The 27,306-nt window shown below is 55.3% G+C and overlaps 2 protein-coding genes across 7 annotated transcripts in view; one reads left to right on the top strand and one right to left on the bottom strand.

Annotated features, from left to right (window-relative positions):
• SLC7A1 (solute carrier family 7 member 1) overlaps window positions 1-19,281 on the top strand; it is a 68,555-nt gene extending 49,274 nt beyond the window's left edge. For 3 of the 4 annotated variants that reach the window (XM_068527044.1, XM_068527042.1, XM_068527043.1), the window contains 10 exons: window positions 1,954-2,112; window positions 3,780-3,954; window positions 5,582-5,703; window positions 6,213-6,435; window positions 7,157-7,296; window positions 10,020-10,122; window positions 11,859-12,076; window positions 12,307-12,473; window positions 13,155-13,263; window positions 14,545-19,281. In XM_068527044.1, coding sequence (XP_068383145.1) covers window positions 1,954-2,112; window positions 3,780-3,954; window positions 5,582-5,703; window positions 6,213-6,435; window positions 7,157-7,296; window positions 10,020-10,122; window positions 11,859-12,076; window positions 12,307-12,473; window positions 13,155-13,263; window positions 14,545-14,648 — 1,520 coding nt within the window. In that variant the 3' untranslated portion in view covers window positions 14,649-19,281. The remainder of the gene's footprint in view (window positions 1-1,953; window positions 2,113-3,779; window positions 3,955-5,581; window positions 5,704-6,212; window positions 6,436-7,156; window positions 7,297-10,019; window positions 10,123-11,858; window positions 12,077-12,306; window positions 12,474-13,154; window positions 13,264-14,544) is intronic. The other variant, XR_011071118.1, reaches the window with a different exon arrangement.
• A 5,340-nt stretch (window positions 19,282-24,621) lies between these two features.
• The window catches only part of MTUS2 (microtubule associated scaffold protein 2), a 325,841-nt gene continuing 323,156 nt past the window's right edge, over window positions 24,622-27,306 (bottom strand). For all 3 annotated transcript variants that reach the window (XM_068526669.1, XM_068526670.1, XM_068526671.1), the window contains 2 exons: window positions 26,319-26,416; window positions 24,622-25,217 (listed from right to left, as the gene is read on the bottom strand). In XM_068526669.1, coding sequence (XP_068382770.1) covers window positions 25,004-25,217; window positions 26,319-26,416 — 312 coding nt within the window. In that variant the 3' untranslated portion in view covers window positions 24,622-25,003. The remainder of the gene's footprint in view (window positions 25,218-26,318; window positions 26,417-27,306) is intronic.

Genomic DNA, 27,306 nt, shown 5'->3' with positions numbered 1-27,306 from the left:
TTTCCTTTAAGATGGTCTAAGCAGCAGGACGTCTGGGTCAGCGGGCCTGCGTAGTTTCAAGGCCCGTGTTGCCTGTGATCCTCCGGATGGCCAAGGGCCCCTTTTCCTCACGTCCTTGCCGACTCTGGACTTGGCGTCAGCATTAAAAACAACCAACCAACAAACAAAAACACCAAAGACATAGTCTTTTCTGTTCGATAGGTTTCAGCGTTATTCTCTTTATGTTATTTGTATTTTGATTACAGCCGAAGCTGAGCACATCCACTTAAAAGAAACAAACGCCTGAATGTAAGAATAACTGAAGGATACGAATGGCCGGTTCGCAAACAGAAATACAAGTGGCCACTAAATTTCCAGTTCTGTTTTAGCTCTTTGTAGTAATATCAAAAAACCAGGGCGTGGGATGAGTGGAACCCCGTGGGCCCTGCTGGCTCCCATGCCCGCCCTCTGGGAAGCCGTGTGTGGTGCTGGGCCTCCGCCTGGGCTCCACCAGGCTCCCTGGGCGACACCCTCCCTTTCTTTCCAGCACCTGCCGAGAGCTTACTCTTCTGGGTTGGAAAATAAAATTCCTAATCACGTTTTTCTCAGTGCAGCACCAAAACTTGCAACCATACACGTCCTTACAAGCTGCAGCCTCTCGGTGGGAATGCAGCTATTTTAAAGGGGCCATTACGTTTCCAGAGGATTTACCTGCGAATAAAACAGAACGGTGAACATGAAGCGCCTGCAGCTTCTGGCCCAGCAGGTGACGGGGTCTTGGCCAGAGTGGCATTGGCTTGTGAGACGCACCCCCGTGCTACTGCAGGCGGTTCTCGGCCTCAGCTCCTGAGCGAGGGCAGCTTTTCTATCAAATGTGGTTTTTTAAAAAGCCACGATTCAGAGGTGGGGAGGCGTAGGCTGGCAGGAAAGGCTGGGCAGCCCTGTTGGCAGCGAGCTGGCCTCTGGGGCAGGAGAGGTAGTGACCTTTTTCTTCACCGGGTTGTGGCCTTGAAGGACAGAACTCATCATAGGCTGGCTACTCGGGATGAAGAAATGTGGTTTCCTTTTTGAGTTGTTGGAAAAACACTTAGTGTGAGACCAGACGGTGAACTGGAATCCTGCAAGTCACTCTGGCCAAGTTCTGTGGAAGATCCAGACCACGGTCACCAGCAAGGCCCCCTTTGAAGATAAAGCAACTTTTTGTGGATATTGGAACTTTAGCGACATTTCCCGAGAAGCATTGCTGGAAAAGCAGTGACGTTATTCAGATTCAGAGAGAGAAAGAGGGAGCAGTCAGCTGTTCTTGGCCTTTGGGGTGCTGGACACCGCATCTGTTTGTGTTGCCGTCGGGCAGGCCCTCGGGGCCGTGGCCCCCGTCAGGTGGTGCCGGCCCGGGCCCGGAGCAGCAGAGGCGGGGGTGAGCGGGGACTTTGCTGCCGAGGTGGAGCCAGCCCTGAGCCGCTGTCCTTAGTCCCCCGCAGCGGGAGGCAGGCCTGTCAGCTCTGCTGCTGGGCTCTTAGAGAAGGAGCTTCCTGAGGGGTGTGGCCCCTGCTCTCTGCAGCCCAGGAGTGGGTCGTGAAGCCACCTGAATGGTTCGCCCTCAGGAGTTCTTGTCGGATGAGATCAAATAAGTAGAACTCAGTGCTGTCAGAGTGCCCCTCTGTGCTCAGGGTGACATTAGTTTGTTGGACTTTTATTATAACTGAGTTACACGTATGTTCGAAACGCATGGTATGCACGTTGTATTGGTTGTGATGGAAAACGGGTTTCTTGCCAGGCTCCACTGCTCGCGTCTCTGCAAACACTAACTGGCCCTCACTTCCGAGTCAGCACGTCCCAGGGTCCGGTGGCCACCGCTGGACCCCCCTGTGCCGGCTGCGATCCCTGCGTGAGTGCCGCTGGTGCCGAGCTTGGTGACAGGTGCTCCGTTAACTGTTTCCCTTCAGTTTCGTCTGACGGTGTGTTTCGTGGCAGGTACTTCGAGCGTAGCCAGAGCCTGGAGCGCAACGTTTGACGAGCTGATTGGCAAACCCATCGGGGAGTTCTCGCGGACGCACATGGCCCTGAATGCGCCCGGGGTGCTGGCCGAAAACCCGGACATATTTGCCGTGATCATAATTCTCATCTTAACAGGTAAAGCCACACACCGGAAGGCACTGGGTTGGAGCGAGGGGTCCAAGGTGTAGAACAGGCTCCCATTAAGTTGGTTTCTTCTTTTTCTCTTTCTCCCATCCCCCCATTTTCTTCCTCTCCTTTTTGTAATTGATACAGACATCTTTTTTGTGGCTTCTTAGAGATTCACGTAGGATTGACCTGTTGAATCGGTCGAGTTACGTGTCATTTAATTTAAAGAGAATCTCAGGTGTTTGCGTAACTGCTTGTGGAATAAGATTTTATTAATGCTGCAGGCTTTTTGATACAGAAATACAAATTCTTTGGAGTCAGCGGATGACTACTTGGAAAAGGAAAGCATTTGGCATTTGTCAGCCAGGGCGATGTGGAGGAATGAGGGCCTCAGTGTTGGCGAAGGCTCAGGTGGTTTACACCCAACGGCCGGCAAAACACCCTTTAAATAAATAAGCTTCACCACGAAGTTGCTGGTACGGAATTTTAAAATCGCAGGCATGGCTTGGACACAGCTGATGGCAGCTTCTTAGTGGCATTTACCCGAGTCTCAGCCACTAGGATGGGAGTTTTGTTTATATAAACATTAAGCTGAAATGCAGATAAATTCTCCTTTGAGGTTAGAAAATCTTGGATGGGTTTTAAAAACAACGTGCCTTATTTTACACACCACATAATTGAAATCCTTCCGCACAGGCCAGTCTCAGCAGTATTTCTGGTCCAGCTGGCAGGAACATGTATCAGAAATTAAGTCTGCACGAGTGAGATTTTCATAAACACGAGAGGGAGGGACGCTGAAGAACAAACACGGCGGCGAAGTGTTCCCTGTGATGAATGGCTTAATTCTGTCCTAATGCCTGTTTTTCAGAACTCAGTCTATTACGTAGAGCGTCTTTTGTTTTAAAACGTATAAGAGACCTACGCGGCAGGGCAGTAGTTTCCAATCAGGTCGGTGGTCACGTGTCACCAGGCACCTTCCCTGCCTCTTTTCTTGCCCAGCCGAGAGTTCACTACAGAAGCGTGTGCCCTGCGGCAGTGATGTCACGTGGCTCCCGTGGGTTTCTATCATTCGGTGTCTTTTTTATCCTGAGTTTACAAGCTGGCACTAGTCTAGCTTATACATTGTTCTTCGTGCGCTGAGTCCAAGGAGGACCCGTACGTGGCAGGGGTCCCACAGCCCAGGTGGCTGTCACCGCTAGCACCCCTAGCAGTGAGTGCATGACTCCTCTTCTGGAGAACTCTCCCTCTCCCGAGAAACTGAACAAAGTGTCTCTTGGAGGAAATGAAATCCTGCTCCCGGGTGGCTCTCGGGGATGGAGGCTCAGGAAGAGGGAGGGCTCTCTTCCTCCTGGCAGAGGGAGGGCCTTGCTCTCGGGGGCCGTGGGCTGACACACGTCACTGCCTCTGCTGTTCCTGGTGCCCCTGGCCTGGCCTCTCAGGTCCAGAGGGGATCTGGAAGGCCAGCCTTGATGGCTTTGTTCAGCACACCCTCAGACCTTGGTTATTTTGATCCCTGCCTCTAGAATGAGAATTAATTCAGCCCCATTCCTCTTCGGAGGTCTGACGCTGCTTGGATTCTTTTTAAGTCACCCTCTCGTCCCCGTCCCCATCCCAGGAGGACTTGCCTGGTACGAGGTTAACACTGAGAGAGAGTTTCTGTTTATGCGCTTTTACAGGACTTTTAACTCTGGGTGTGAAAGAGTCAGCCATGGTCAACAAAATATTCACGTGTATCAACGTTCTGGTCCTGGGCTTCATCATGGTGTCGGGATTTGTGAAAGGATCAATTAAAAACTGGCAGCTCACGGAGGAGGATTTCCAGAACACGTCTAGTCGCCTCTGCCTGAACAAGTGAGTGTTGCTCTCTCTGTGGGTGCGTGACAGTCATGAGGTTGGTGATGCCGTCGGCTAGGACAATGCGAGTCTTTTTTTTAAAGTGTGATTTGAACTAGAATGTTTTGTTATTATTTAATTGTTTTTTTTGCAGTCAAGTAGCTGAGGGTGTTTTATCTGTTTGAAGTTCGGGTTAAATTTTCTTTCCCTGTACTTGACTGCACACTGTATGACTAAGGAAGACGTTGGGGAAACAGTATCTTCATGCTGATTCCAAAATTGTGCATGGTTGAGGATCATTGTCAGACTCACTCAGGAATCCCTTTTCCCTCATATTCTGTTTCATGACCAAGCTCTGAATTTTGTTTTCAGAAAAGATTTTCTCTGCAGCACCATGGTGATAACCACTTTATTCTGAAATGCCTTCCTATTTAATAACCTAGAACAAAGAAGAAATATGTGGAACTTTTATCACAGGCTTTTATCAGAGGTTTTCAGAATTACTGAAGTATCAGAATGTGATTATAATAATCTCTTTCACTCGCACTCAGCTTGTGCTGCATCAGCCCTGAGAGACCGTGGCCCCGTCTCCCTTCCGTATCTGGGGCTCAGGACACCCAGGGCTGGAGGCAGGTGCCTGGCCAGCTCCCCACCCCGTGCCTTTGCAGGCCTCTAGGTGCACCCTTACCGAGAGGCTCATCTTATCCAGGAAACAGAAGCCAAACATCGAAATGGGCCTTTCTGATCTTTTTTGTCAGATTTTTGGGTAAATCTTAGGGTCCTAGGATGGAGAATGGGGAGTTTTCATTTTGTATACAGTTCTGTTTTAATTATGGCTAAAGGTTAAACTGCTCTGATGAAGAGACCTTCCTAAAAGGGCAGTGGCTTTAAAATGATGTCTCAGGTCCTGGAATGAACAGTCGGGGGGGCTGGCCAGCGAGACCACACGCTGGCTTTCAAGGACCTGATCTCCCGCCTGGCTGTCCCGTCATCCTTGAGGACGCCGTCCTTGTGCGCCTGGTTGCATCTGGGCTGTGGGCACAGGCATGGCCCAGCTCTCCCCCGAGGGGACAGAGCGTGAGGACAGTGCACTCAGATCCGGAAGACCTGTCCCCACCCGCGCGGGTACCCGCGCTGTTCGCTTGGCGCACGGGAGGCAGGGGCGGCTTAAGACATGCTTTTCTCCACCGAAACAGTTCACCCTTTCTAACCGCGGCATCTCTGGAAATGCTTGTTTTCAGACATGAGCCGCTGGTAAACGTGCAGGACTTTGCGTTTTGGTCCCAGGCCGGGGGCGGGGGGGGACCGCTGCGCCCGGCGGGCAGCTGAGCCATACTCTGAGGGTCCCGGAGGAGAGGCTGCGGTCGCCGGTTCCTCCCCTTCCTGATGGGCACCCTGCCTTGCGGTCCCTGCCCCGCACAAATCGGTATTTAGCCGGGGCGTCTGGAAAGGCTTGGTGGCCCCTTGCAGCCCTGGCCGTGCAAAGCAGGGAGGCCCGTCGCCCAGGAGTGTGGCGGCTGTGACAGCCGTCCCAGGACCGTTCACCATGGGTTGGGGGGCCCGGCCGCGGGGGGATGGTCGGGTTGGCTCCTGTTGGGGACCACGGAGCGGGCGCTGGCCTCTTGACTGTGGCTCTCTCTTCCAGTGACACGGAGGAGGGGAGACCTGGTGTCGGGGGCTTCATGCCCTTTGGGGTCTCCGGTGTCCTGTCGGGGGCAGCTACCTGCTTCTACGCGTTCGTGGGCTTCGACTGCATCGCCACCACAGGTACGCCGCCACCCTCGGCCCACCTGGGCCCGCCTGGCCAGGTCGCTGCTTCCCTTCCCGGGCGCGCGCGTGTGCCCGTTGCCGCGCTCTCCCTCCTGAGTACCGTGTGCGCTTGCACCTTCCTGCTAATGTTACGCTTCATCACTCCCCGAGTGGCAGGCCTGACGGGAAGCGGCATCCTGAACGAGACCGCCGGTCCCCTGCGGGCCGGGAGGATGGCGCCGTACACAGCTGCAGCTGCTTGCAGACCTGTGCGCTCCGGGAGAAACAGGGCCGCTAAAAACACCGTCGTCCCGGTGACTGAATGGGCCGGGCTCCCGGGCCTCCCGCGTGTTCTCTGCTAAGGGCAGCGAGTCTTCCTTGCTGACCGTCAGTGTAAAGGCCGAGAACACTGTCCCTGGGCTTGTGGGTGTCGTGGTCTGTGGTGCTGGGGGAAGGCCCTGGCCCCCACAGGGCCACGTGCCATGGGGTGGTCCCGAGCCCCCCGGCTGACCCCTTGCTCCTTCCAGGGGAGGAGGTCAAGAACCCCCAGAAGGCCATCCCCGTGGGCATTGTCGCGTCCCTCCTGATCTGCTTCGTCGCCTACTTCGGGGTGTCGGCCGCCCTCACGCTCATGATGCCGTACTTCTGCCTGGACAAGGACAGCCCCCTGCCAGACGCCTTCAAGTACGTGGGCTGGGAGGGCGCCAAGTACGCAGTGGCCATCGGCTCCCTCTGTGCCCTTTCCACCAGGTGAGGAAGCGGAAATCTCGGGAAGGCGGGCTTGCTGTGACTATTCCTCTGGTCCCTTGAAATAGAGCCAAACCCCAGCCCTGATTGTGTGGCTTCTCCCCTCGTGCTGCTGTCGGTCACCCCAAGGGCTGTTTGTGTCACTGACATTTCACCTCGAAGAACCCGAGGCCCACGTTGTAGCACTGTCTACTCAGCAAGGTCCTGGTTCTCTGTCCCCATCTGTGGCCACTGGACCAGGCCGCCTCTGTGAACACTGTCTTTTGGCCCTTAGTTCGGCCGTAAAGCAGAGGCTACCTTGAAAAGGGGAGCACGTGCCTTTTAATGGCAAACGCTTTGCTCTGATGTTTTCTGCTAGCCTGGACACACAGGAAATATTTGCTAAAAACTGACTGACCACAGAGAAATCCTCATGAATGCAGCGATGCTTTTATTTTCTGTTTGATTCAGCTAGAAATAATCACGGGAATAAATACAAAATTTCTCTTCCATAAAACTATGTCTAGCTGCCACGCTAGTTTACGTTACACGTCTCGTGTTCCTGTTAGACTTTGCAGTAAGTGCTTTTCCGGGGGTTGGTGTGTTGAGTCCCTGTCTTTTAGGTGCGGGCTTCACAGTTTGGAGACAGCTCCCTCTCCTCGGTGGTAAGCACGCATGGTGCGTTACGGTGCCTTTATTCCCATGAGATATTTTACGGATGCATTTTGCTTTTCCTCCCATCTAGCCTTTTAGGGTCCATGTTTCCCATGCCTCGAGTTATCTATGCCATGGCTGAAGATGGGCTGCTGTTTAAATTTTTGGCCCAGATCAACAATAGGACCAAAACACCAATAATCGCCACGTTAACCTCAGGTGCCATTGCTGGTAAGAACTGGAATTTCACACGCCAATATTGTAACAGTGGAGTTATTATTCCCTAGGGAAATATCTTGAATTGTGCTAGTCTGAGAGAAGTTATAACTGGTCTTTTTTAACTTTGGGTTTTTACTCTTGTACCTGGTTTATTGCAAGGTAACTAAGTGCCTTTTTGACAAAAGGCAGAAGCCAGTTTTACCGAGGATGTGATGGAATTCTCAAACAATTTGAATTTTTAAATAGTTATCGTTTCATTGGACAGAGCTTAGAATACACGCTGTTCCTTCAAAGCCCGGTGTCTTTCCCCTTTTCTGAATGTCCCTGAGCAGACCTTGGTGGGATGACATTTTACACGGTACGAGCCAAGTGACTTTTCGTTGGTACTGGAAATTCACTATCCGTGTCTCTTAGCTTGTGAATTCTCTGGGAAGTGAGAATCCCTTCCGATCGATGCTTTATAAAACGTGTCACCTATTCCGCAGGGGACACTGAGGGTGTGGCTGGTGAAGCCGTTGGCCCTGAGTTTATCAACAATGGCAGGTCCAGAGGAGGCCGATCTGACCGCATAGCGGGTCCCTCGCCAAGAGGACAGTTCCGAGAGATGAGAGCCGGGGGCTAGAGAACCCTTGGAGCTCTGTGTGTGCCATGAAAGCCATGGCAGCCCCGCGAGGAGACTGTGCTTTTTTTTTTATGTTTCCTCCTCGAATTGCGTTTCGTAGCCCAGGAGGCAGGTGCACACAGATGAGAAGCGGAGGCTGCGAGGTAAAGTGTGGATGCTCTCGCCCGGTGAGTGCAGAGCTTGCCTCTTGGTTCCTGGTTTGTTTTGGGGCCAAAGTAGCTGGTTCCTCCCAGCCCGTGAGTAGAGCAGTGGGTCTTCTTGGTAAATGACGACTCATGGTAACGGTCACGGCTGTATCACAGGGACTTGTCAGATAGCCGTGGGTGAGGCGTAGGACCATCTTAACGAGTGAATTGTTGTTTAGGAGCATTTACGCCCTTAGCAAAGTGTGCTTATAGTTTTGTGGATTAATATTATATAATGAAGGAAAGCCAGTTTTTCTTATTTTACACATTTGTTATGTGAGTCTGCATTCTTGAGGGGGATTGCAGTGGGGAGATTAAGGGGCGCCATGTGCCAGAATACAACCAGTATGTTTAAGGGATTAAGGAATTGGAAATCGTGTTTTTTCAGTATTTACTTGTAATCTGATTGTATTGAAGACTGGCCTTAATTTCCTTCCTCTGCTTATTAAGGGACATTAAACTGTAATCTTTAAAGGGACTGTAGAGTACTCACATCGCCAAACCAAGGGTTTGCTCTTTCTTTTCGTTTGGCAGGGGTGGTAAATAAGTATTTAGTTTTCTAAAATCACCTCACATGGAAGAAGTTTGGCTCGAGTTCCTCTGAGTGGGAACGTAGGCATTTTTAGCATACACAGGGGCATCCTCTTCTAATTATCCAGAAGGGCCTCACTGCTCTTTAATTCTGTTTTTTAGCCTCAATTTGAATTTGTTTTAGTTGCAGTGGTCTGTGTGGGCTTGAGAAATATTTGTGGAAAAGTTAACGGCTTAGTGTTTATGTTTCAACTTGTGTTGATTGTGTGTGATTTGAAAATATCCCAGAGTAGATCCGGCCAAGTTATTTTTTAAATGGGAAACTTGACACATATACCCACATAAATAGACATGCATACTCTCATAAAAATCTACACAAGATTTTCAAAGAAGCATGCATGTTCTGTTTTGCTTGAAGTGGGGTCATGGCAAAGGGACTGTATTGTCTGGGAACAACACTGCTTTCCATGCCCACCTTCTGGGTTAGGATCCTCTGTTGAGGGCAGTGGACTTGCCCCCAGCCGCCTCCTCATCACTGTTGCCTGCTGATGCAAGTATCGGGTGATATGCTTGGGGAAGCCAGTGGCTGTCTGGTCTGCCTTGTTCAATGGCACATACCTAGCACCCAGTGACTGGCATGCTCACGAGTGCCATTGGATGAGGGATGAGGGATGAATGGATGGATGATGGATGGATGGATGGATGGATGATGGATGGATGGATGATGGATGGATGGATGATGGATGGGGCGATGATGGATGGATGATGGATGGGTGGTGTATGGGTGGATGATGGAGGGATGGATGATGGGTGGGTAGTTGGATGGATGATGGGTGGGTGGGTGATGGATAGATGGATGATGGGTGGGTGGATGATGGGTAGATGATGGATGGATGGGTGGTGTATGGGTGGGTGGTGTATGGGGGGATGGATAGATATACATGTCTGTCTATGCGTCTGCATGGTGTAGGGGAAGACACACTGGGCTCAGAGCCATAAGAAACTAGCTCAGAGCCTGACTCTTCCACTTAATAGCTGTATGACCTTAGGTAAGTCTCTCAACATGTCTGAACTTCACTTTCTCCATTTGTAGTGTAGGGGTGGCTGGCAAAATTGCCATGAGGGTCAAAAAGGATCATGTTGATAAAAGTACTCTCCATATATATGTAATTCAGACAGTAATTATTATTACTGTCTGTTGAGAGCTGTGTATATGGTTACTCCTGAGCTCTTCTCCCCTTTAAGCAAAGTCACCGTGTTTTCCCATGGAAAGGGCCGGGGAGGGCGAGGGGGAAAGTAGAAGCAGCAACCCTCACACAGCCTGGGTCGCAGCTGGGTTGTGGTTCTGGCTGGCTGTGGAGGGCCATGCTCGGTCCTGACGTTCGTTTCCTCCCCAGGCGTGATGGCCTTCCTCTTCGACCTGAAGGACTTGGTGGACCTCATGTCCATTGGCACTCTCCTGGCCTACTCTTTGGTGGCCGCCTGTGTGCTGGTCTTACGGTAGGTATGGCTCTCTGGGTTCCAGGACAGAGGCACCCTGCCAGCCTTCTTTTTAGCAGTTTGTGTCAATGGTTTATACAGTGTAAACTTCAGGCTGCGGACAGCTCCTTTGGGACCCGCCTGGGAGAGGGTGGGGTCTGGTGGTAGAAAGCCTGGCTACAGAGAATATCCCTGAAGAGTCCGGGGTGGCCCCACCTGTCTCTCTCATGGGCTCTGATTTTTCTGGCTAGATGTTGGGAGGGTAGAGACAGGTTATCAACCCGACTGTTGGGCCGGGATCCTTGGATCAGAATTTTTGAAGGTTTAGGGTAACGATTTCAATTTGGTCCAGGTTCTGGGACAGAGAGGACTGGGGTCAGTCAGGCCCTGGTGGGAATTGGGAGAATCCAAGACCTGTGAAACGTGGGTCAGTGTGATGCTTCCGTGGCAGCAGTGCACCGGCCCCGGAGGAGTGAGTGCCGTTACAGGTCCCGGAGTAGCCAACCATGTTCAGGAAGACTCTCCAGGTTCTGGCTTGGAGTCCTGTCTGGACCGGGCCAGCCCCGTGGAGGGCCCTAGTAAAGCAGTTCTGGGCCGAGGCTTGGTGTCCTGGGGTCCTCCGCTGCCACGGTGCCCCTCTTTTCAAGCACACCCCTGCTCCAGTTTTCCTTTGCTCTGGGAGACAGGGCTCTGCTTCCTCACTCCCAGGAACGACCCCAGGTAGGGCACGTGATGAGAACAGGTACTCGCGGAGATGCTCAGTGTGGTCACCTGGGGAGAGCCCCCGACTTTCTCAGGGGTTTATACTTGCCAGGCCATTGATTCCATCCCTAACGTGCTCTACAGCTAAATTACCTAGCTTGAGCCTCAGTAGTGGCTCTGGAGAGTCAGCTAGAGCTAGTTTGCTAGTTTCCGACCACTTCTTCCTTCCCAAGAGCTCAGTGCTAAAATCTTCTCTGAGTTCCACCCCACTGTCTTAACTGACCGAATGGTATTGTATGAGTGAATCAGTGAAAATAGTGGTTAAATATCTTTATATTCGCTCTTAGATTAGATGCAGAATAATTCAGAGCACTCCGTTTTTCAAAGCTGGTGGGAAAGATTCGACCTTTGTTCATTTTGGCTGGGAAGATAAGGAGCCTCATTTAAAATGAGTGTTTCACTTGCAGGTGGCTTGTGTCTTGGAAATCAATGCCACAGGCTTGGTCCTTCACCCAGCTCTATAGAGTTATTTATTCCAAGGCACTTGGAGTTTTAAAATAAATTGATCCAATTAAGTCTTGCAAACAGAATTTCTCAAATTCATCGGACTGCAGACACATTTCTCTGGCTCTCTGCACCAGATAGGGTCCTAATATAATTGCTATTTCTGTCTGTACTGTTAGCTCCCTACAGCCATAGTTTTGTTGGAAGTGGCCTAATACCTTAAGCATCCAAGGGCCAGTGCTACTTTTCAGAGCAAGAGAAACTCTCGGGACCTTCCTCTGGGCTGGTTCATGGTGGAGGTCAAGTTGCCTCATAACAGAGACACCAAGGAGGGTGTTGCCCAGAGGCAGGAGCGGAAGGTGAGGCCTGGGTCTCCTCCTCTGTTTCTCTTTGCTGGGAAATGCATCATTGTGATCATCCTCTTCCCGTCTCATGCCTCGTGTCCTGGGCAGCTTACCTTTGAAGGCTTACTAAGAACTTGAGTTAGTGTGTGTCCTTCTGCTTATTAATTAAAGCACATTACGACGGTCAAGCAAACTGCTGCTTTACAGGTATCAACCAGAGCAGCCTAACATGGTATACCAGATGGCCAGGACCAGTGACGAGCTCGATCCAGTCGACCAGAACGAGTTGGTGAGCACCAGCGATTCCCAGACGGGCTTTTTGCCAGAAGCAGAAAAGTTTTCTCTGAAAACCGTACTCTCACCCAGAAATACAGAGCCTTCCAAATTCTCTGGGCTCATTGTGAACATCTCGACCAGCCTCATAGGTAAGAGCCTGCCCTTCCCTGTGCGGTGTTTGGGGTCTTGCTTATCCCCGGGGGTGGGCAAGAGCCGGGCTTGCCCTGGACCGTGAGGTCAGTTATTCCGTCCTAACTGGGGTTGGTGCCTGCAGAAATGGAGCCTCCCTCTCCATGGGTTTTGGGGAGAACTGAGGATATCTGTGTGTGGGAACTTGGGAAATGATGGAAGTGTGTTTCTTTCTCTCTCTCCCTCTTAGCCCTGCTGGTCATCACCTTCTGCACGGTGGCTGTGCTTGGCAAGGGGGCCCTGGTAAATGGGGAGCTGTGGGCAGTCTTCGTGCTCATGGGCTCCGCCTTCCTCTGCTGCGTGGTCACAGCCGTCATCTGGCGGCAGCCCGAGAGCAAGACCAAGCTCTCGTTCAAGGTGAGCAGCTCGGCCTGACCTGGCTGCAGGGAACCCCCCAGGAGGCCGGGAGCCTGGCGCTCCTGCCGGGAGGCCGCCCTGCCTACCTGGGCTCTGCGAGGCCTGGGTGGGCGGAGGGAGGTGCTCGCTGGCCGGCCTCGGGGGATGTGAGCCTGGGGCTCCCAGGCACAGACGGCGCCTGCTGAGAGAGGCCGGGCCCTGGCTCGCAGGTGGGGTAGCGCCCTGCGTTCCCTGGGCTTCTCATAAATAACACGTCTGCCCTGGTGGGTCGCATGTCATCACCAAGCCTTGGGGATGACCAGGGCTTCTGCATTTTTCGATTCTACACATAATAAGGTAGTTCAGCCTTAGAGATAAAGCAGAAGCCCCTCTTCCAGCCCCTTCAGGGGAAGAGCAAGAGGGGAAATTAGACGAGAGCTCACTTTGACAATTAGTAGCGTAGAACAAACTCCCACCTACTAGGATTTGCCTGCGGGGGTGTATTTGGGGGGTGCTGGGGGGACGGGGTGTGGGTACGGGGCTGGGGACTGGCACTCAGCCCCTCCCCACGTAGACCTGGCCGTCCGTATCAGCCTCGGGTGCGCTCCTTTCTTGGGTAGTTTCGCTAAATGACTCGAGCAGACGCCGTCCGTCCCGCACTCCATCGCATCAGACCTGACGCTCCGCCTCCCGTCTCTGCAGGTGCCCTTCTTGCCCGTCCTTCCCGTCCTGAGCATCTTTGTGAACGTCTATCTCATGATGCAGCTGGACCAAGGCACATGGGTCCGGTTTGCAGTGTGGATGCTGATAGGTACGTGAGCTGTGGGTTTCGAGGTGACCAGCACGGGATGTCCCAGCGTCTCTTAGAGGCCCCCAGCCCCGCCAGCCTACGCTGAGTTGCTCATTCGTCCTCCCTGCTACTGGCTGGATGGCTCGTGCCCTCCAGCCGCCCCCGTTTCAGATTTCAAAACACAGCGAAAACACACGTAGTCAGCGGTTTCCTCTCTGACGGTGAGGAACTCCTGGTAGGCTGTGGGTCCTCCCCTCCCTTTTAGATAACTTTAAAGCCTTTGTCTGCTCGTTATCTCGGGCCAGAGCTTGACTTTCTCAGAACGAGCCCGTGAGTCTGCTGTCCGTCCCAAACAGTGGGCTGCGGGGAGTGGCTGGGCCTGTGGGAAGCAAGGGGTCACCCTTTGGGTGCTGGCCCCATTTAGCACCGACCGTGGCCCCTCTCTGGGCCTCCGACAGCAGGCGCTGCGGAGATGGACCCGGCTTCCTTCTGTAGTGTCGGAGGCCGGGGGCCGGTGCCCGGGAGACTGGCCTTGACCGGTCCGTGCCACTGACGAGAGCGGTGACCCCCAGGCCGTGTTGCGGCCAAACCTCCCAGCCCCAGTGACTGCTGGAGTGGAGGTGGCAGAGGTGGAGGACGCCCGCTTCTGAGCGTCCCCGACACGCTCCTGGGTCCCAGGGCTTTTGGTGGCTGGGTCCTTCCTTCAAGGCCTGCTCTCCTCTGTCACTGGCACAAAGGTGGCCCCAGGGGGGTGGATAGTTAGGGGCACAGACCTCTGTGGCCCCTGACACTCGCTGGAATGACTAAATTCACGGGTTGCACGCAGTCCCAGGCGACCTGAATGTCTGAGTCACTCAGGCAGGGAGAACGAGGGCTGTACAGACGGCGCGAAGAGCCTGGGGACCCCTAGCGCCCTTGGAAGTCCACCGTGGCGGGGACAGCGTGACGTCTGCAGGGTCTGTCCTGGCCCCCCCGGCGCCCGCGGGGCACCCCGCCAGGTGGGCAGTGGATGAGGCTGCGGAACCAGCGCCCACCCCACCCCGCCGGGGCCCCCAGCCCAGCCGCCCCCCTGGCCTGAGGCTGCCCAGAAGGACGCACCTTTGCCGAGCGTAGAGGCGACCCTGCTCGAAGAGTCGCGCCCTCCTCCACGGGGGCCCTGCCTGGGGCCGCCACCTGCGGAGGCCTCTCGGCGGGGCCGCCTGCAGAGGCTGCTGCAGAGGCTGCTGCAGAGGCTGCTGCAGGGACTGCTTCCCGGGACCCGACGGTGCCCGCTCACACCCGGTCTCTGCCCTCGGCCCACAGGCTTCTTCATCTACTTTGGCTACGGTCTCTGGCACAGCGAGGAGGCGTCCCTGGCCGCCGACCCAGCAAGGACTCCTGACGGTCACTTGGACCATTGCAAGTGACGCACAGCCCTGCCCCCAAGGCCCCGGCAGCACCTCACCCCCCTCGCGCATGCACGGGACCCGCCCGCACCCACAGAGCACAGTGCCGCGACGGGGCGGCCCGCGACCCGCGTGTCCTGCTCAGGCCGGCTCGCTGGGCCCGTCAGCTGGCAGCTCCCAGCTGGGGCCACGGGGCCGAGGCTGCCCACCTGCCTCTGAGCCTCTCCCTGAGCAAGACGGCAGCCCTTCTCCTCGCCGGCCGGGCGCCCCTGCTGCTGCGGCCTCGGGCAGAATGGAGGTCACCTTCTCTCGTCACCTGAGCGGTCCGGCCTCCCTTCCAGGGACTGCGCTGGACACTCCAGTCCCCGCCTCCCCGCCCGGCCCCGAAGAGCCGCCCCGGATGCCAGCTGAGCACCACAACACGGTCTGTCCCCAGCTGTGCCACCCCAAGCCTGAGGACAGCGGTTTAGTTTTACTCAGGAAGGAAAACTAGACGGTCTCCTTCTCCTGCTTCTGCCCTCCGAGCTGCCTCCAGAGGGTTTGTGAGGACTGCGGTCTCCCCCCTCCCTCCAGGCAGGGGCTCCGGCCCCCCTCGCACACTGCACACTTGGGCCGCAGGCCGGGCTCTGCGTGGGGCCAGGGCAGTGGCTACTCCACCCGGACTTCTGCAGCCACCAGCCGTCCAGGCCCCGGGCCAGTTCCTGCTGCTCTGGCGTCTCTCAGCGCCGCCGAGTCCTGAGTAACTGGAATGTGACTGTTTCTGTGGGACGCGCCTCGAATGAGCAGAGCGGAGAACAGCGCTTCCTGTGGTCCTGGCTCCTCCCTGAGTCCTCCTGCTGCTCGTAGGTCGGTGTCTTGGGTCTCAAGGTTCCCAAGGCCGGCGTCCGCTCGTCCTGAGTGACGGCGTGGCCCTCCAGCTGCTTCTGGCCCCTCTTGTGTCTTATCCTCACGTGGAGTCCTTCTGTCTGTCGCTGTGAATCAGTCACTCCACCAAATTCAGTTGGCGCTTAACGGTGGCGTGGAACACGGCCGAGTAATTACCCCGAATTGTCCAGGGTGCGGGGTCTGCACGTGAGATGGTTTGGGGTCACATTGCTGTGCCTCTTGTGTGGGTGTGTGTCGTCCACATGCTGCAGGTTGGTGCCCCTGCCCCGTACCCCTGCCTCGGTGTCCGTGTGTCCCTGTGCACACGGCACTCCCTCCCGTAGGCCCTGGGGACACTCCTGGTAGCCGGGCTGAGTCTTCCTTCCCGAGAGAGTGTAATTCAGTAGACGGAAGGGCCCGTGTTGGCAGGCGGTGAGGGGCAGGCGTGTTTTACTCCACAGAAAATGTAAATGCTGCTTTTGAAGCGTAGCTCCCCATATCTTCCCCCTCTGGCCTTTGTCACAAATCTGGTAGAAAGAAGCCTGATGAACTGATGGCACTTGGCTTTTCTCCCTCTGCCCCAGAAAGTTCTTGGAGAAAAATGCAAGAATGAGTGAAGCGGCCAAATGGCAGGGTCAGCCTTCGTTCTAGGCTCTGGCCACTCTGGTCACTCGTGGAAGCTTTATTCTCAGTATCACTTGTGAATCTTCCAGCGGGAGGATTATAAGAGCCCAAAGCTTGGATTTCCAAAGAAAGGTATTTAAATTTATGTAGCTTGGTGCTGTACAGTATTTTGATAAACATTAACTTATTTTGTTGGGGTTTTGGTTGTCTGCTGTCTTCTTGGGACCTGTTAGCCATTTGTTTGCTTGATTTGTCTGCTGTTTTTCCACAGAGGCAGAGAGCGTGAGGGAAAGAGGGTGTCCAAGAAAGGTGGCAGGTTGAGAGGTGTTTTTTCTCTTTTTCGTTCTGGCTGAAATTTCCCCGTGTGACACCCCCCAGCAGACTGCACGACTGACGTTTCAGCCAGCAGCGCTCGTGGCTCTCCAGCCAAGAAGGTGTGTCTCAGCATCTCACGGGGCGAGCGCGTCCTGACACGTGGTCCCCTTCCTCACCCAGAGCCGCGAAGCGCCGCGCAGAAGGGCAGTGGCTGCCTCGAGAAGCCCCCCGCCCTCCCCGCCCCCGGAAAGAGCGCCTGGGGTCCCGGGACGGGGCCTGTTGAGAGCGGGTCTTCGTACCGCTGCCGAGGGTTTTCTCTTCTGTGCGTGGGGCGGTGCTGCCAGGAACGGCGTTTGGCGGGCGCCTCCGAAGTCAGTGGGCTCTCTGATCACACCCCTCCTTCCTGGCCCTGAGCTGGACATGCGCACAGACACGTACACACACAGACCTGCCAGACAGACACACGGACACAGACACACAGCCAAAAGTAACCGCCGGAAGTGCCCGACGGGTTCACATCCCAGCCCCTCCCGCACTCGGTTCCACGGCTCGGCTACGTTTTCCTGCAGGGTCAGAAGTTCCACATTTCCAGTGACGCGCCCTCCGGGGACACCGTGTCTCCTTTTATCTGTGCACCAGCCCCAAACAGTCACATTGGAAAGACCCGCTTGTGGTGAGGAAGCGCCCCTTCCTGCCGCCCGTGGCCCCCTCCCTGCGTGCCCACGGCCTTGTGAAAACCCATGCGGGGTCCCCGGGACCTGTGCCAAAGTGAGGGGTGCGGGGTCTCCAGAGAGGCAGCGGGGCCCCGAGCCGCCCCCCCGCCCCGGGCGGGGATGGGGGCCTCGGGCAGGAGCTCGAGCCTCCGCACGGCCCCCGGCTCACCTGCTCACCCCTCCTCTGCCCGACTTTGGGCCGGCTTTGCTTTTACAAACCCAGAGGGCCGCGTGACGGAGCCACCTTTCCAGGCCGTTGTGGAGAAGCTGCTGAGTTTATACTATCGTCAGGGTCACTCGCGTCTCCCCCACTCTGGGTTTTGTCCCGTTGAGTCCGTCTCCATCAGGTGATCGGCTTTCTGGCTCCATGTAGTTTGGACACCACGGGCCTCGCCCTGCCCTGTGTCCACAGGTGACTGCAGCACTGCGGAGGCTTCTCTGCCCACCCCAAGCCCCCGGGCCCGTGACACTCCCTTCTCCACCTCTGACACGTCTGTTCACACCTGGGAGGGGCGCGGGCCCAGCAGGAGCCTCGCGATGTGTTTGCTGTGCCTTGTGCATGGCGTCGGGGGGCGGACGGCAGGAGGCAGGGGGACCTGGGCTGTACCAGGTCTCCTCCCCTCCACCCCCTCCTCCAGGCAGCCAGGGTGAGTTGACAGGTCTTGCCGTCCCGCCTAGGATGGCGTCTAGCCTGATGTAGGCAGAGCTGCCAGCGTTGGCTGTGTGGACACGTCTCCTAATGGCCCCACCCAGACTGTAGGCGAGCCCACGGGCATTTGAGGGGCCTCACTGCTGGAGAAAAGCTGCCTGGCTTCATGCTGGGACCTGTCTTTCCTGACCTGGATGCCCCGCTTTGACACATTAAGAGCCGCTTGTTCTGTTGGCACCCGAGAACCACCCCCGTGGAGACAGGAGGGAGGGGACTTGGTGCCAGGCCCGGTGGCCCGGGCGCTCTAGGATGGATGGAGAGGCATGACCACCATGACCACACTCTTTGGGCGCAGTCGTGTGACGCTTGTGTGAGTTAACTTCAGATGGAACTAAATATGTGTTGTGCATAATTGTTGTTAGGTGTAGTTTAAAATGCATCTGTTTGCCTTGGTAATGAGAGTATTGTATGTAAGGCTCCTTAGGGAGAGCAAGATGTACATTTTATCAGACTCTTGTGGACTTTTTTGGGTAACGAAATGCTTTATTGGTCCAGTGGTGCAAGAAGCTACATACATTCTGTATCTCATCATCGTAGTTACAATACCTAATGGGAGGTTAAGGCAGAAAACAAAAGTCAGCTGACCTTCCTGTTCATCACTATGGCCCAGTCTTTCTGTGCCCGTTGCTTCGCTGGGTGGCAGTGCTCTTTCAAGAGGGGCGTGGACTGGCCAAGGGTCTCGGGGCGCAGTTCTCCGGAGCCCCCCCTGGCCCACCCTGTAAATGTGTTGAACTGCTGAAAACCCCCATGAGATGAAAGACCTTGGCTTGAAGTCCAAATGGGATTTCTCCAAACAGAGTCAGGGAGGAGGGCTGGGAAGATGCATTCAGACTTTGTTAAATTATTAACAAGGTATATGATTTTGTGTTTCTTGATGACAAACTTTTTAAGTTTGGGACTTACTTTCCCATTGGAGAAGTTATATATTTAAGATACGTTTCCTGCTTACCTTGTGCCTTTCGGCATTGATGGGTCTAAGGAGCACAGAGGGTGATGATCTTCTTGAGGGTTGGTTTCTAATCAAACCTGAAGAGCTGTGGTTTCTTCAGTACACTTTTTCTTCTACTGAACGTGGAGCCATTATTAAGAGAATTGTGTTTTTTATTATGTAAATTGTATAATATTTTTGCTTGTTTGATGTTCTATTTTTCTAATAGTTTTCTTATGGTTTCTTATAATTGTGATACTAGATTTAGATTCTGACGCTAACTGCAAATCAGCTGGGCCTCTGCTGGTCCCCCTGTTTTTATTTTAAGGACAAGAGTAGATGTCGTCCATCGCCTTTAAAAAATGTGAACCTCTGCTCTGTATCCCAGTTTTGCTGACAACACTGCATTGATGCCGTACTTCATGTTGTAAAGTCAAGCTCTTTTGTGGTACATCCTCTCATGCCTCCGCAAATCCTAATAAATTCCGTCTATGGCCTGGGCGTGCTCAGTGTGATCTCAGGAATTCCGGCAGCTCGGGGGGCGGAGGGGGGGGGGGCCCGGGGTGGGTGCCCCGCAGGGAGTTCAGACCCTGCTCTTTGCTTCTTGAGTATCTGCCTGCTTCCCCACAACCGGAAGGATGTCGCGTTGTTGCCTCGTTCTCCTTCAGCCGTTTGGTGGAAATCCTCATTCCGGCTTTAGCGCCTCGGCCAGGGAACCAACCCCTCGACCCTCATTTAGGATCCTCTGAAGCCGTCTCCTCACCTCCCACTCTTTCCCGGACTTGGCTTGGGTTTGGGCCCAGAGGTCTTCCTGCCAGTGGGTCTGCGGGGCCTGACGCTGCTCGTTTGCAGAAGCACTTGGGTGTCAGTGCAGCAAACCCCTCTGCCTTGAACACCGGCCTTGCGTTTCCGGCCGCACGCCCGCCACCCATCTGGAGGGTGGGGTGCGCGCAGGAGCCGGAAGGGATGGGGAGGGTTGTAGCTGTTCTCATAATCCTTGATCTCTCACCACCCCCCGCCCCCCTTGAGAAAGGAAGCGCTTTCTTACACAGGAGGCACACTCAGTCAAGGGGGTCTTGATTCCCAGACCCTGAGGCCCGGCGTGATCACGCTGGGAGGTCTGCTGCCCGAGAGCAGAGCAGGGGGCGGCTGCCGGCCCCGCGCGCTCAGCATCAGGAATGTGAGGGGCATCCGTCGGCCGCGCGGTGAACCACCCACCGGGCCCGGACCGCGGGGACGCTTTCCCTCCGCGCCCAGGGGTCTGCAGGGACGAACGCAGGCAGGGTGCCCCTTCCTGCCCTCAGCCGCCCCCTCCCACAAGGCGATCTGTGACAACTGGCAGGCGCCCGTGAGCCCAGATCCGGACTTGTAGACGGGCCGGCTTCCCCGAGTGTCCCCGAGCGGCCAGTCCCGCGGCGCCACACTGCCACCTAGCGGCCGGTCGCCTGAAGCGCCGCCGCCAGGCTTCCGGGCAGTTTCCTAGGAAACCCTGATGGGGGCCTGTGGGTGGGGAGTCACCTGGAGCACAGTTTGGTGATGAAACACGTCTGGTGAGTCAGAAGCTGCCCCCGGACAGCCCGGCCTCCGCAGCGGGGAGGAATCTCACGGACTCCTCGGGTTGCTGTTCAGCCACCAGACGGCCGGGAGGGCGGGGACACCTACCCGGGGTAGCCCAGTCCGCCGCTCTTCCAAGGGCCATCGTTTCGCTTTACTGTATAAGCCTGTCCACCAAGCCATCAATACAGCCAGAAAAAGTGCGATGTGAGAGAGGCTTCGGGAATGAAGCAGGTGGTACGTCCGCTGATGACGTGAGCTCTGGCCTCCTTCTCAGCACCGATCCGCGGGCACTCAGGACTGAGGTGCGGGAGCCGGGAGAAGCTGCGCGGTCGGACTTTCCCACGGACGCTTTGCATTTTCACTCCTTGAAGCCGTGCGGTTACTTGTTGAGCGTCTGCTAACGCAGCCCCTGCTACGTGGATCTGGGTGCAGTTGAAACCGACAGCAGCAGCTGAGCCTGCCTGGGTTGTCTGGGGGGAGGGACCCGGGGGGCCCGCAGGGACGGGAGCGCCCAGCTTAGGCTGCACAGCACTTCATCCCGCGTGGTGCTGGCTCTGGAAAACTCGCCCAGACTTGGTGAGGGAGGCAAATTCGCCTGCATGTCCCCCAGAGGGGGAAGAACAGAGCTGGGCGTTCAAGAAACCTGAGGTGTCCTGCTTTTGTTTTTAAAGAGGTCTGAGAGAAGCAGACAGGTTCAAAAAAAAAAAGATATTTAGCAAACTTAAGCGAATGAGCTCTAGCCTGTGATGGTGGTGGTGATTTTTTAGAGCATTTGACCCAAACTCCGCAGCGGGCAGGACCCCGCCTCTTGCCTAGAGGGATGCAGGGATGCGATGCGAGGGTGCCCCGCGGGCCACTGCTGGGGGCCTGTTCCCGGATGCAGCCACGGAGTGAGAACAGCCTCCAGCAGCGGGTGGGACGCCCTGCCCCCGGCTTCTACCTGAGCTTCGCTCTCCTCACTCCTTCCAGCGCCGGGGACCGAGCGGCTGACTTCAAAAGCCTCTCTGCCACGGCAAGACACCCGTACGGCGGGACACAGCTCTCCACGGATGCGAGGCCCCTCCACCCTGGTTTCCTCCGTGGGCCGTGGGCCGGGCGCCAGCGCCCCTCTGTTAAGCGGCTGTGCTGACAGGAGAATGCAGGGTGGGTATGCTAAAGGTGGTGGCACAAGACGCCAGAAGAAACGAACAGGTTGGGACGGGTTGACAAGTAGATCATGAATAGCAGCCATCGCCAATAACCTGGATACGTGGGTGACCCAGGGGGTCCGGGAGTGGTGCTGGCAGGTCCGGAGTAACTCAAGGGGCTTTATCACCTGCCGAGGGGCTCCTGTCCGGCAGTGGTTCGGGAGGGCAGAGTGGCTGGAGTCTCCGGAGGTCCCTCCAAACCCCACAGGGAACCAGCCTGCGACCCCAGGCAGGGCAGCCCCGAGGGACACTCCTGGGCAGGCAGCCAAGTGGCTGCAGCCCAGCCTGAAGGCCCGGGTGGGGGAAGTGAGCGCTTTTAGGTTCAAGGGGTGTCCTGGCCCCCGAGAACCCTGAGGGCATGAGAAAGCGCATGACAAGGCAGTGCTGTGACCACGGCCCCCAAGCCCGCCAGCCTGTTCCCGGCGCTCGGAGACAGCTCTGTGACCAGCCAGGTGCAGAGGGACGGGCTTGAGGACAGACCGAGCTCACTCTGCGGTAGAAGCAATAGGTCCACGTCTGAATTCGATGTTGACGGTGAGGGGACTGGCCTCAATCTCGTGTCCTTTTTCCAACCTCCTCCAACCCACCCGGGCCTCCCCAGGACGGCGGAGACGGAACAGAGCCGCTGAGCCCCCAAAGCCTGGGCAAGGCTGCTGAAGGATCCGGGCTGGAAGATGGGTGCAGGCATCCGCCGAGTTGGGGGAGAGTTGGGGGCTCTCGCGACTCAGAGATGGCCAGCTGGCGCACACACAAGGGGAGCCCAGCCTTCTGGCCTCCCTGCCTGACCCCACCGGACCTCCTGAAGCCTGGGAGGGCCAGGCCAACAGTCATATCAAGTGTATGTCACAGAAGGTCCCTCAAGTTCATTTTAATATGCTTCAAACACAAATAGGCAACACAGAACCCGCAGGGGCCGGCAGAGGAACGAGTGACCCCATTCAGATGGCCACCAGGTGTGCCCACCCCCCCAGAACCTCGCCGGGTGTGTGCTGGGCTGCGGGAGGGCAGGGCACCGACGGGGTCCCACTCACCAGGAAGAGGTTGGTGCGGTTCGGCGGGTCTATGAGCGGCAGGCGGGGAGGCTGCGGCATCTCCGCGTGGCAGCAGCTCTGGCCTGGGAGGTGGACGCCAGGGAGACAGAGGTCCAAGTCCTAACAGTGTGGGGCTGGAGAGGCGCAGAAGGGGCCTGGTGGCCGCTGCCCCTCGTGTTCTGGGCTAGGAGCCGTATATAATGGGCGTCCATGACGGGGAAATGAAGCCAGGGCAAGGTGGGAATTAGCTCAAGTACCCAAGGTCAGGGCTGGTTAGAGCCAAGCTCTAGTCGCCTAGTGAGGGATGACTTCATTCTAACACCACTACAACTTTGACTGCAACAGGCTAACACACTGGACCACATCCTAACATAACACTGATATCTGTATTGCTGTGTAACTGCATTTAGCAAGTGCCGTTAGGGAAGCAGTTCCTAATTCGGAGGGCTGAGCTATTGTGTCTGCAGGTGGTGCCTGCTAAAAGAATAAATATTTGTGTATTTAGTCAACGTGGCATGATCTACTCTAACGGGAGGCCCAAATCAACATCACAGCATCATGCAGAGCCACTAAAGGAAAAAAATGTTTCTTCAGTGGATACTCCTGTGTATGTCCCCAGGATGGGCAAACACCTGGCGGTTTGCTAGAAATGAGATGTACATGAGGCCAGGAAGCCCAACCTTGACTCACCCAAGGGACACAGACCAGGTCTGTCCTTACGCCGGCCACGTATTCACAGAGCAGGCAGGGCCCTGGGCCAGCCAACCCCTTCCGTGGGCCGTGTCTTCCCTGCTCTGTGGCTCTGGCCCACGAAGCATCCCTACACGAGTCCGCCTGCCTCGGGGATGCTCAGAGCCAGTCCTCAGGACCATTCTGAGGGGCCTTAGGGAGGAAAGTGCAGGGTCTTTGTCACAAACAGCGAACAAAGGCATCACTATCATCACCATATCAACTGTTGAAACCGCTTCTTTCTTTTGTGTGTCTTGCTTCTAATCGTCCACGGCACTACAGGAATACTTCTCAGGTTCTAATTCTACCATTTCAGAGCCAAATGCCAGTCCGGAAGCCAGCCACCGCTGGCCGGTTGTTTCCCGGGCTCCTTCCTCTGTTTGGAAGAACCTCCTGGACCAAAGATGGGACCTCTGTCAGCTGTGGCACTGCTCGATCATCCAGCAGAAAATACACCTGGGTTTCTGGGAGGTCATGTGATGATCTAGCACAGCTTGGAACTGATCCCCCAGGATAGAAGAACTGGTTTTCTGGAAGCCCCTGCTAGAACCCCTGAGCTTCTCAATGTATAGGAATGAGGCTGGGTTACAGGACCAAACCGAAGGGGGGTGCCAATGAAGTGGGGCTGAGGGTCATATTTTGGTGAGTTGACCATTTTCAGCATCACATCAGAGTAAAGCAAATAGGATGCCAGAGTATGCTTTCCTACTCTACGCTTAGTCAGAACACAGACCCTATTAGCAGTCTTCCTTCTTGAGGACGGAGCGTGAATGGTCTTGGCCAACTCCAAGGTCACTCTCACCCTCATCCTATAAGGTCATGTGCTTCCATATTTTCCCGAAGATGAAAGAGCTTAATGATGGATTCCAAGATGCCATTTAGGAAAAAAAAGCAGAACTTGTGTTTACAAGACTATAGATGATTCACTGTCATGAGTGACATCTGCAAAACTCCTCACCCCCTCAGGGTTTCCCACTGCTGCCCCTTATCTGCTCATGACAGAAGTATTAATAATTAAAACTTGCGGATGGAGTAATAGTGACCTCACATCATGTGGACTAAGAAGCTGATTGTTCCAAAGGCAGTTACCGTTCATGAATGGCTGGTGTTTGTGTTAAACAGAGTACCACGTGGTGGTAGGTCGGAAGGCGCTTCTTCTCTGTATCTTTTTTTTTTTTTTCCTTTTTCTATTTTGGGTAGAAATATTCCTGGGAAGGGAGATAGAAATGCATTTTCATTTCCCAATAATTCTTAGGCACGAGTTAGAAAACTGCTGACCTTCACCAAAATATGTCAGCGCTTCATGTTATAAAAAATGCAATTCAGAACCGCTGCATGTGTATATACGTATATCTAAATATACACACATATCGGTGCAGTACACAATGATTATTCAATGGATATTCAAAACTGAGCTATTTGTAACTAACCTGATATTCTGCAGTGAAAGTTCATTGCTCAAGAACGATTGGCGTTTCTTTCTTTTGGCTCTAACTACGGTCAAACGTTTGCACATCAGACACTACCATTTACACTTTCCTAAGTGCCAGTACCAGGACAGTCTTACACGAGGATCAGAAAAGGACTCTGCCTAGGATGCAGCTATGCAGCTACTGGGCATGCGCGCAGGGTCAGTCGGGCCGGTCCATGGTCACCACTCCCTCGAGGCGGAAACCCTCGTGGACCAGGCGCCGCAGCTGGACCCGCAGCGTGGTGGCGTCATCTGGGCGTCATGCTGACTCTGGCGGGAGAGGAGGGCCCGGAGGAGGAGCCTCGGTGAACGGGGGACGTGGGGGACAGTTTAATCGGGCTGGTTGGGTCCCCTGTTTGCAGCTTCCAGAGCAGCTCTTCGTTGGTTCGGCTCAATCTCTTCTTCTCCTGCGTTTCTTTCTCCACGTACTCCTGGAGGTTGGCATTCTCCTCTGACAGCTGTCTGCACGGGGAGAACAAGCAACTGTCGAGCAGCAGTCACGCCGGAAGCACTTAACCTGAGGTCTGCCAGGCCAAGGGGTGCAGGGGAAGGGGGTAGGTGGTGGGTGCCGGCGGGGAGAACAGGGTCCTGCCGGACCCCAGGGACCAAGAAGCGGGGTTGAAACATGATTGCTACTCGTCCCACTGACACATCCGTTCCCAGAGACCCTCCGCCAACACCCGATCTGCCCACAGCCCCTCTGCCCAGGTCAGGGGAGGCGCTGGGGGCCAGGGGACAGAGCAGAAGCCGCCGGAAGAGCGAGAGGGAAGTGGGGCTTGGTGTGGGGCGCCCTGCCCCTGGCTCAGGCCTCCCTGGCAGCCATCGCCTCTGGTCTGTGCATCTGGCCGCCTGCTGGACCGGGAGCCCTGGAGACCAGGCCCCAGAGCGGTCCTCCTCGAGTGCCCGGCACCCAGTCTGACGCCTGGTGCGTAATGGATGCTTCGTTGATGTTTGCGGCTAATGGATGCTAAGTGAAAAAGGAACCGAGGCATTCCGTGCCTCTGTCGTGACAGCTGTGGGTCTGCCCCCCTCCTCCCTTCCTGGGGCCCTCCGAGCAGGGAAGGCAGCACCAAGATGGAAGCAGTGTCTCTGGGGAGCAGCTGCATTGGTGCATCCCCTCCTTGCTGCCCTCCGGCCAGGCCAGCTCTCCTCTGCCATGACCACCTGGCCCAGCGCTGGTGCAGCAGCCACGGGCCCCAGTGATGGAGCTCGGGGTCGGCTCACACGGTGGTTCTCTTTAGCCTGGGAACCCCCATCTGGCAGCCTCTCCGAAACCTCCTCCAGAAATATCCCCGTCACCTCCCAGCTGTGCCCCAGGCTTTGGCCGGTGTCACTCATTTCCGCCAAGGTGGGACCCACCGCTCTGCGGAGCCCGGGCACCGGCTGGGTGCTCAGAGAAGTGTGTTCTACACTTCCCTCCACGTGGGGAGGGCCAAGAGCCTGGGTGGGGAAGCCTCAGGGCTCGGACGAGTGAGGACAAAAGCAGAGCGCTCCAAGGTCAAGAGCAAAGCCATCCTGTCGGCGACACATGCTTTGGAAGCTCTGACGCCCAGGCCCACCTACCTCGTGACAACGGTGTTCTGGTCGATCCTGGCTTTGAGGTCTTCATTCTGCTGTTGGAGAACCTGGATCTTTTCTTCCAGGATAATGTTCTTTTCTGCCTATAAAAGATGCAGCGTCAAGAGCTTCTCAGCAAGGCCCTATGGATAGATGGCAGACCAATGCCCTTGTCTTCTGGGCTTTGGAACATTATCAAGAACAGTGTTTTCCAAACCGCAGTTTGCAATGCATTCGTCGGTTGTAAAATCAGGTTAGAGGGATGTGACCAGCATTTCTTTTTTAAACAAAACAGAATAGAAAGTACCAGAGTGCACTGTGTGTAGTAAAAGTATTGTATATATTTTCGATACAGTATATATTTCCCTTTCAGATATATTATGTGTGTGTATATATTAGTGTATATCGTGGATTGTATGTACTGTATATATACAACTTATGTGTGTGCCTATCGTGGATTCCTGTGTAGAATATATTTCTCATGGTGAGTGTCCCCAGACCCCTGCCATTGTCAGAAATGAGCCGTGAGCACCACCAGGACCCAGTTTGGCTGCTGGGTCCCCCAGTTCTTCCCATCAGGCCGTCTGCCCTGCACCGGCGACAGCATCTCTGGCCAGGCCTGTACACACTCTACGACATTCTGAATTAATGGAGGGCTGGAAATACAAATAGCATGGACACACTCTTTTCCTTCTGAGGCCCTGGGCAGCCAGGAACACGCAGCTCAAGCCCAGCGTGGCACATGCTCAGAAGATAACATCCTCTGTGGCCGCTACTCCTCTGCAACTTATGCCCCGCTCTCTCTGTCGGTGTGTCCCCAGGGCCTGAGACCTAGCTAAAGTAGAGCTCCATTCTAAGATGCACTGAGAAATGAATTAGTTTTTGAAGAGAATGTGACAAGTTCACAGCTAGAGTAATCTTTAAGGAAAAGCGCCACCTCTCCATGAATCAGGCTTCGGCATCAGAGCGAAAGGACGGGGCTCTGCCCCTGCTC

Source organism: Eschrichtius robustus, chromosome 18, assembly GCF_028021215.1.
Source record: "Eschrichtius robustus isolate mEscRob2 chromosome 18, mEscRob2.pri, whole genome shotgun sequence".
Classification (NCBI taxonomy): Eukaryota; Metazoa; Chordata; class Mammalia; order Artiodactyla; family Eschrichtiidae; genus Eschrichtius; species Eschrichtius robustus.
The sequence above is the reverse complement of the archived record's forward strand: the minus strand, read 5'-3'. Positions and strand labels throughout refer to the sequence as shown.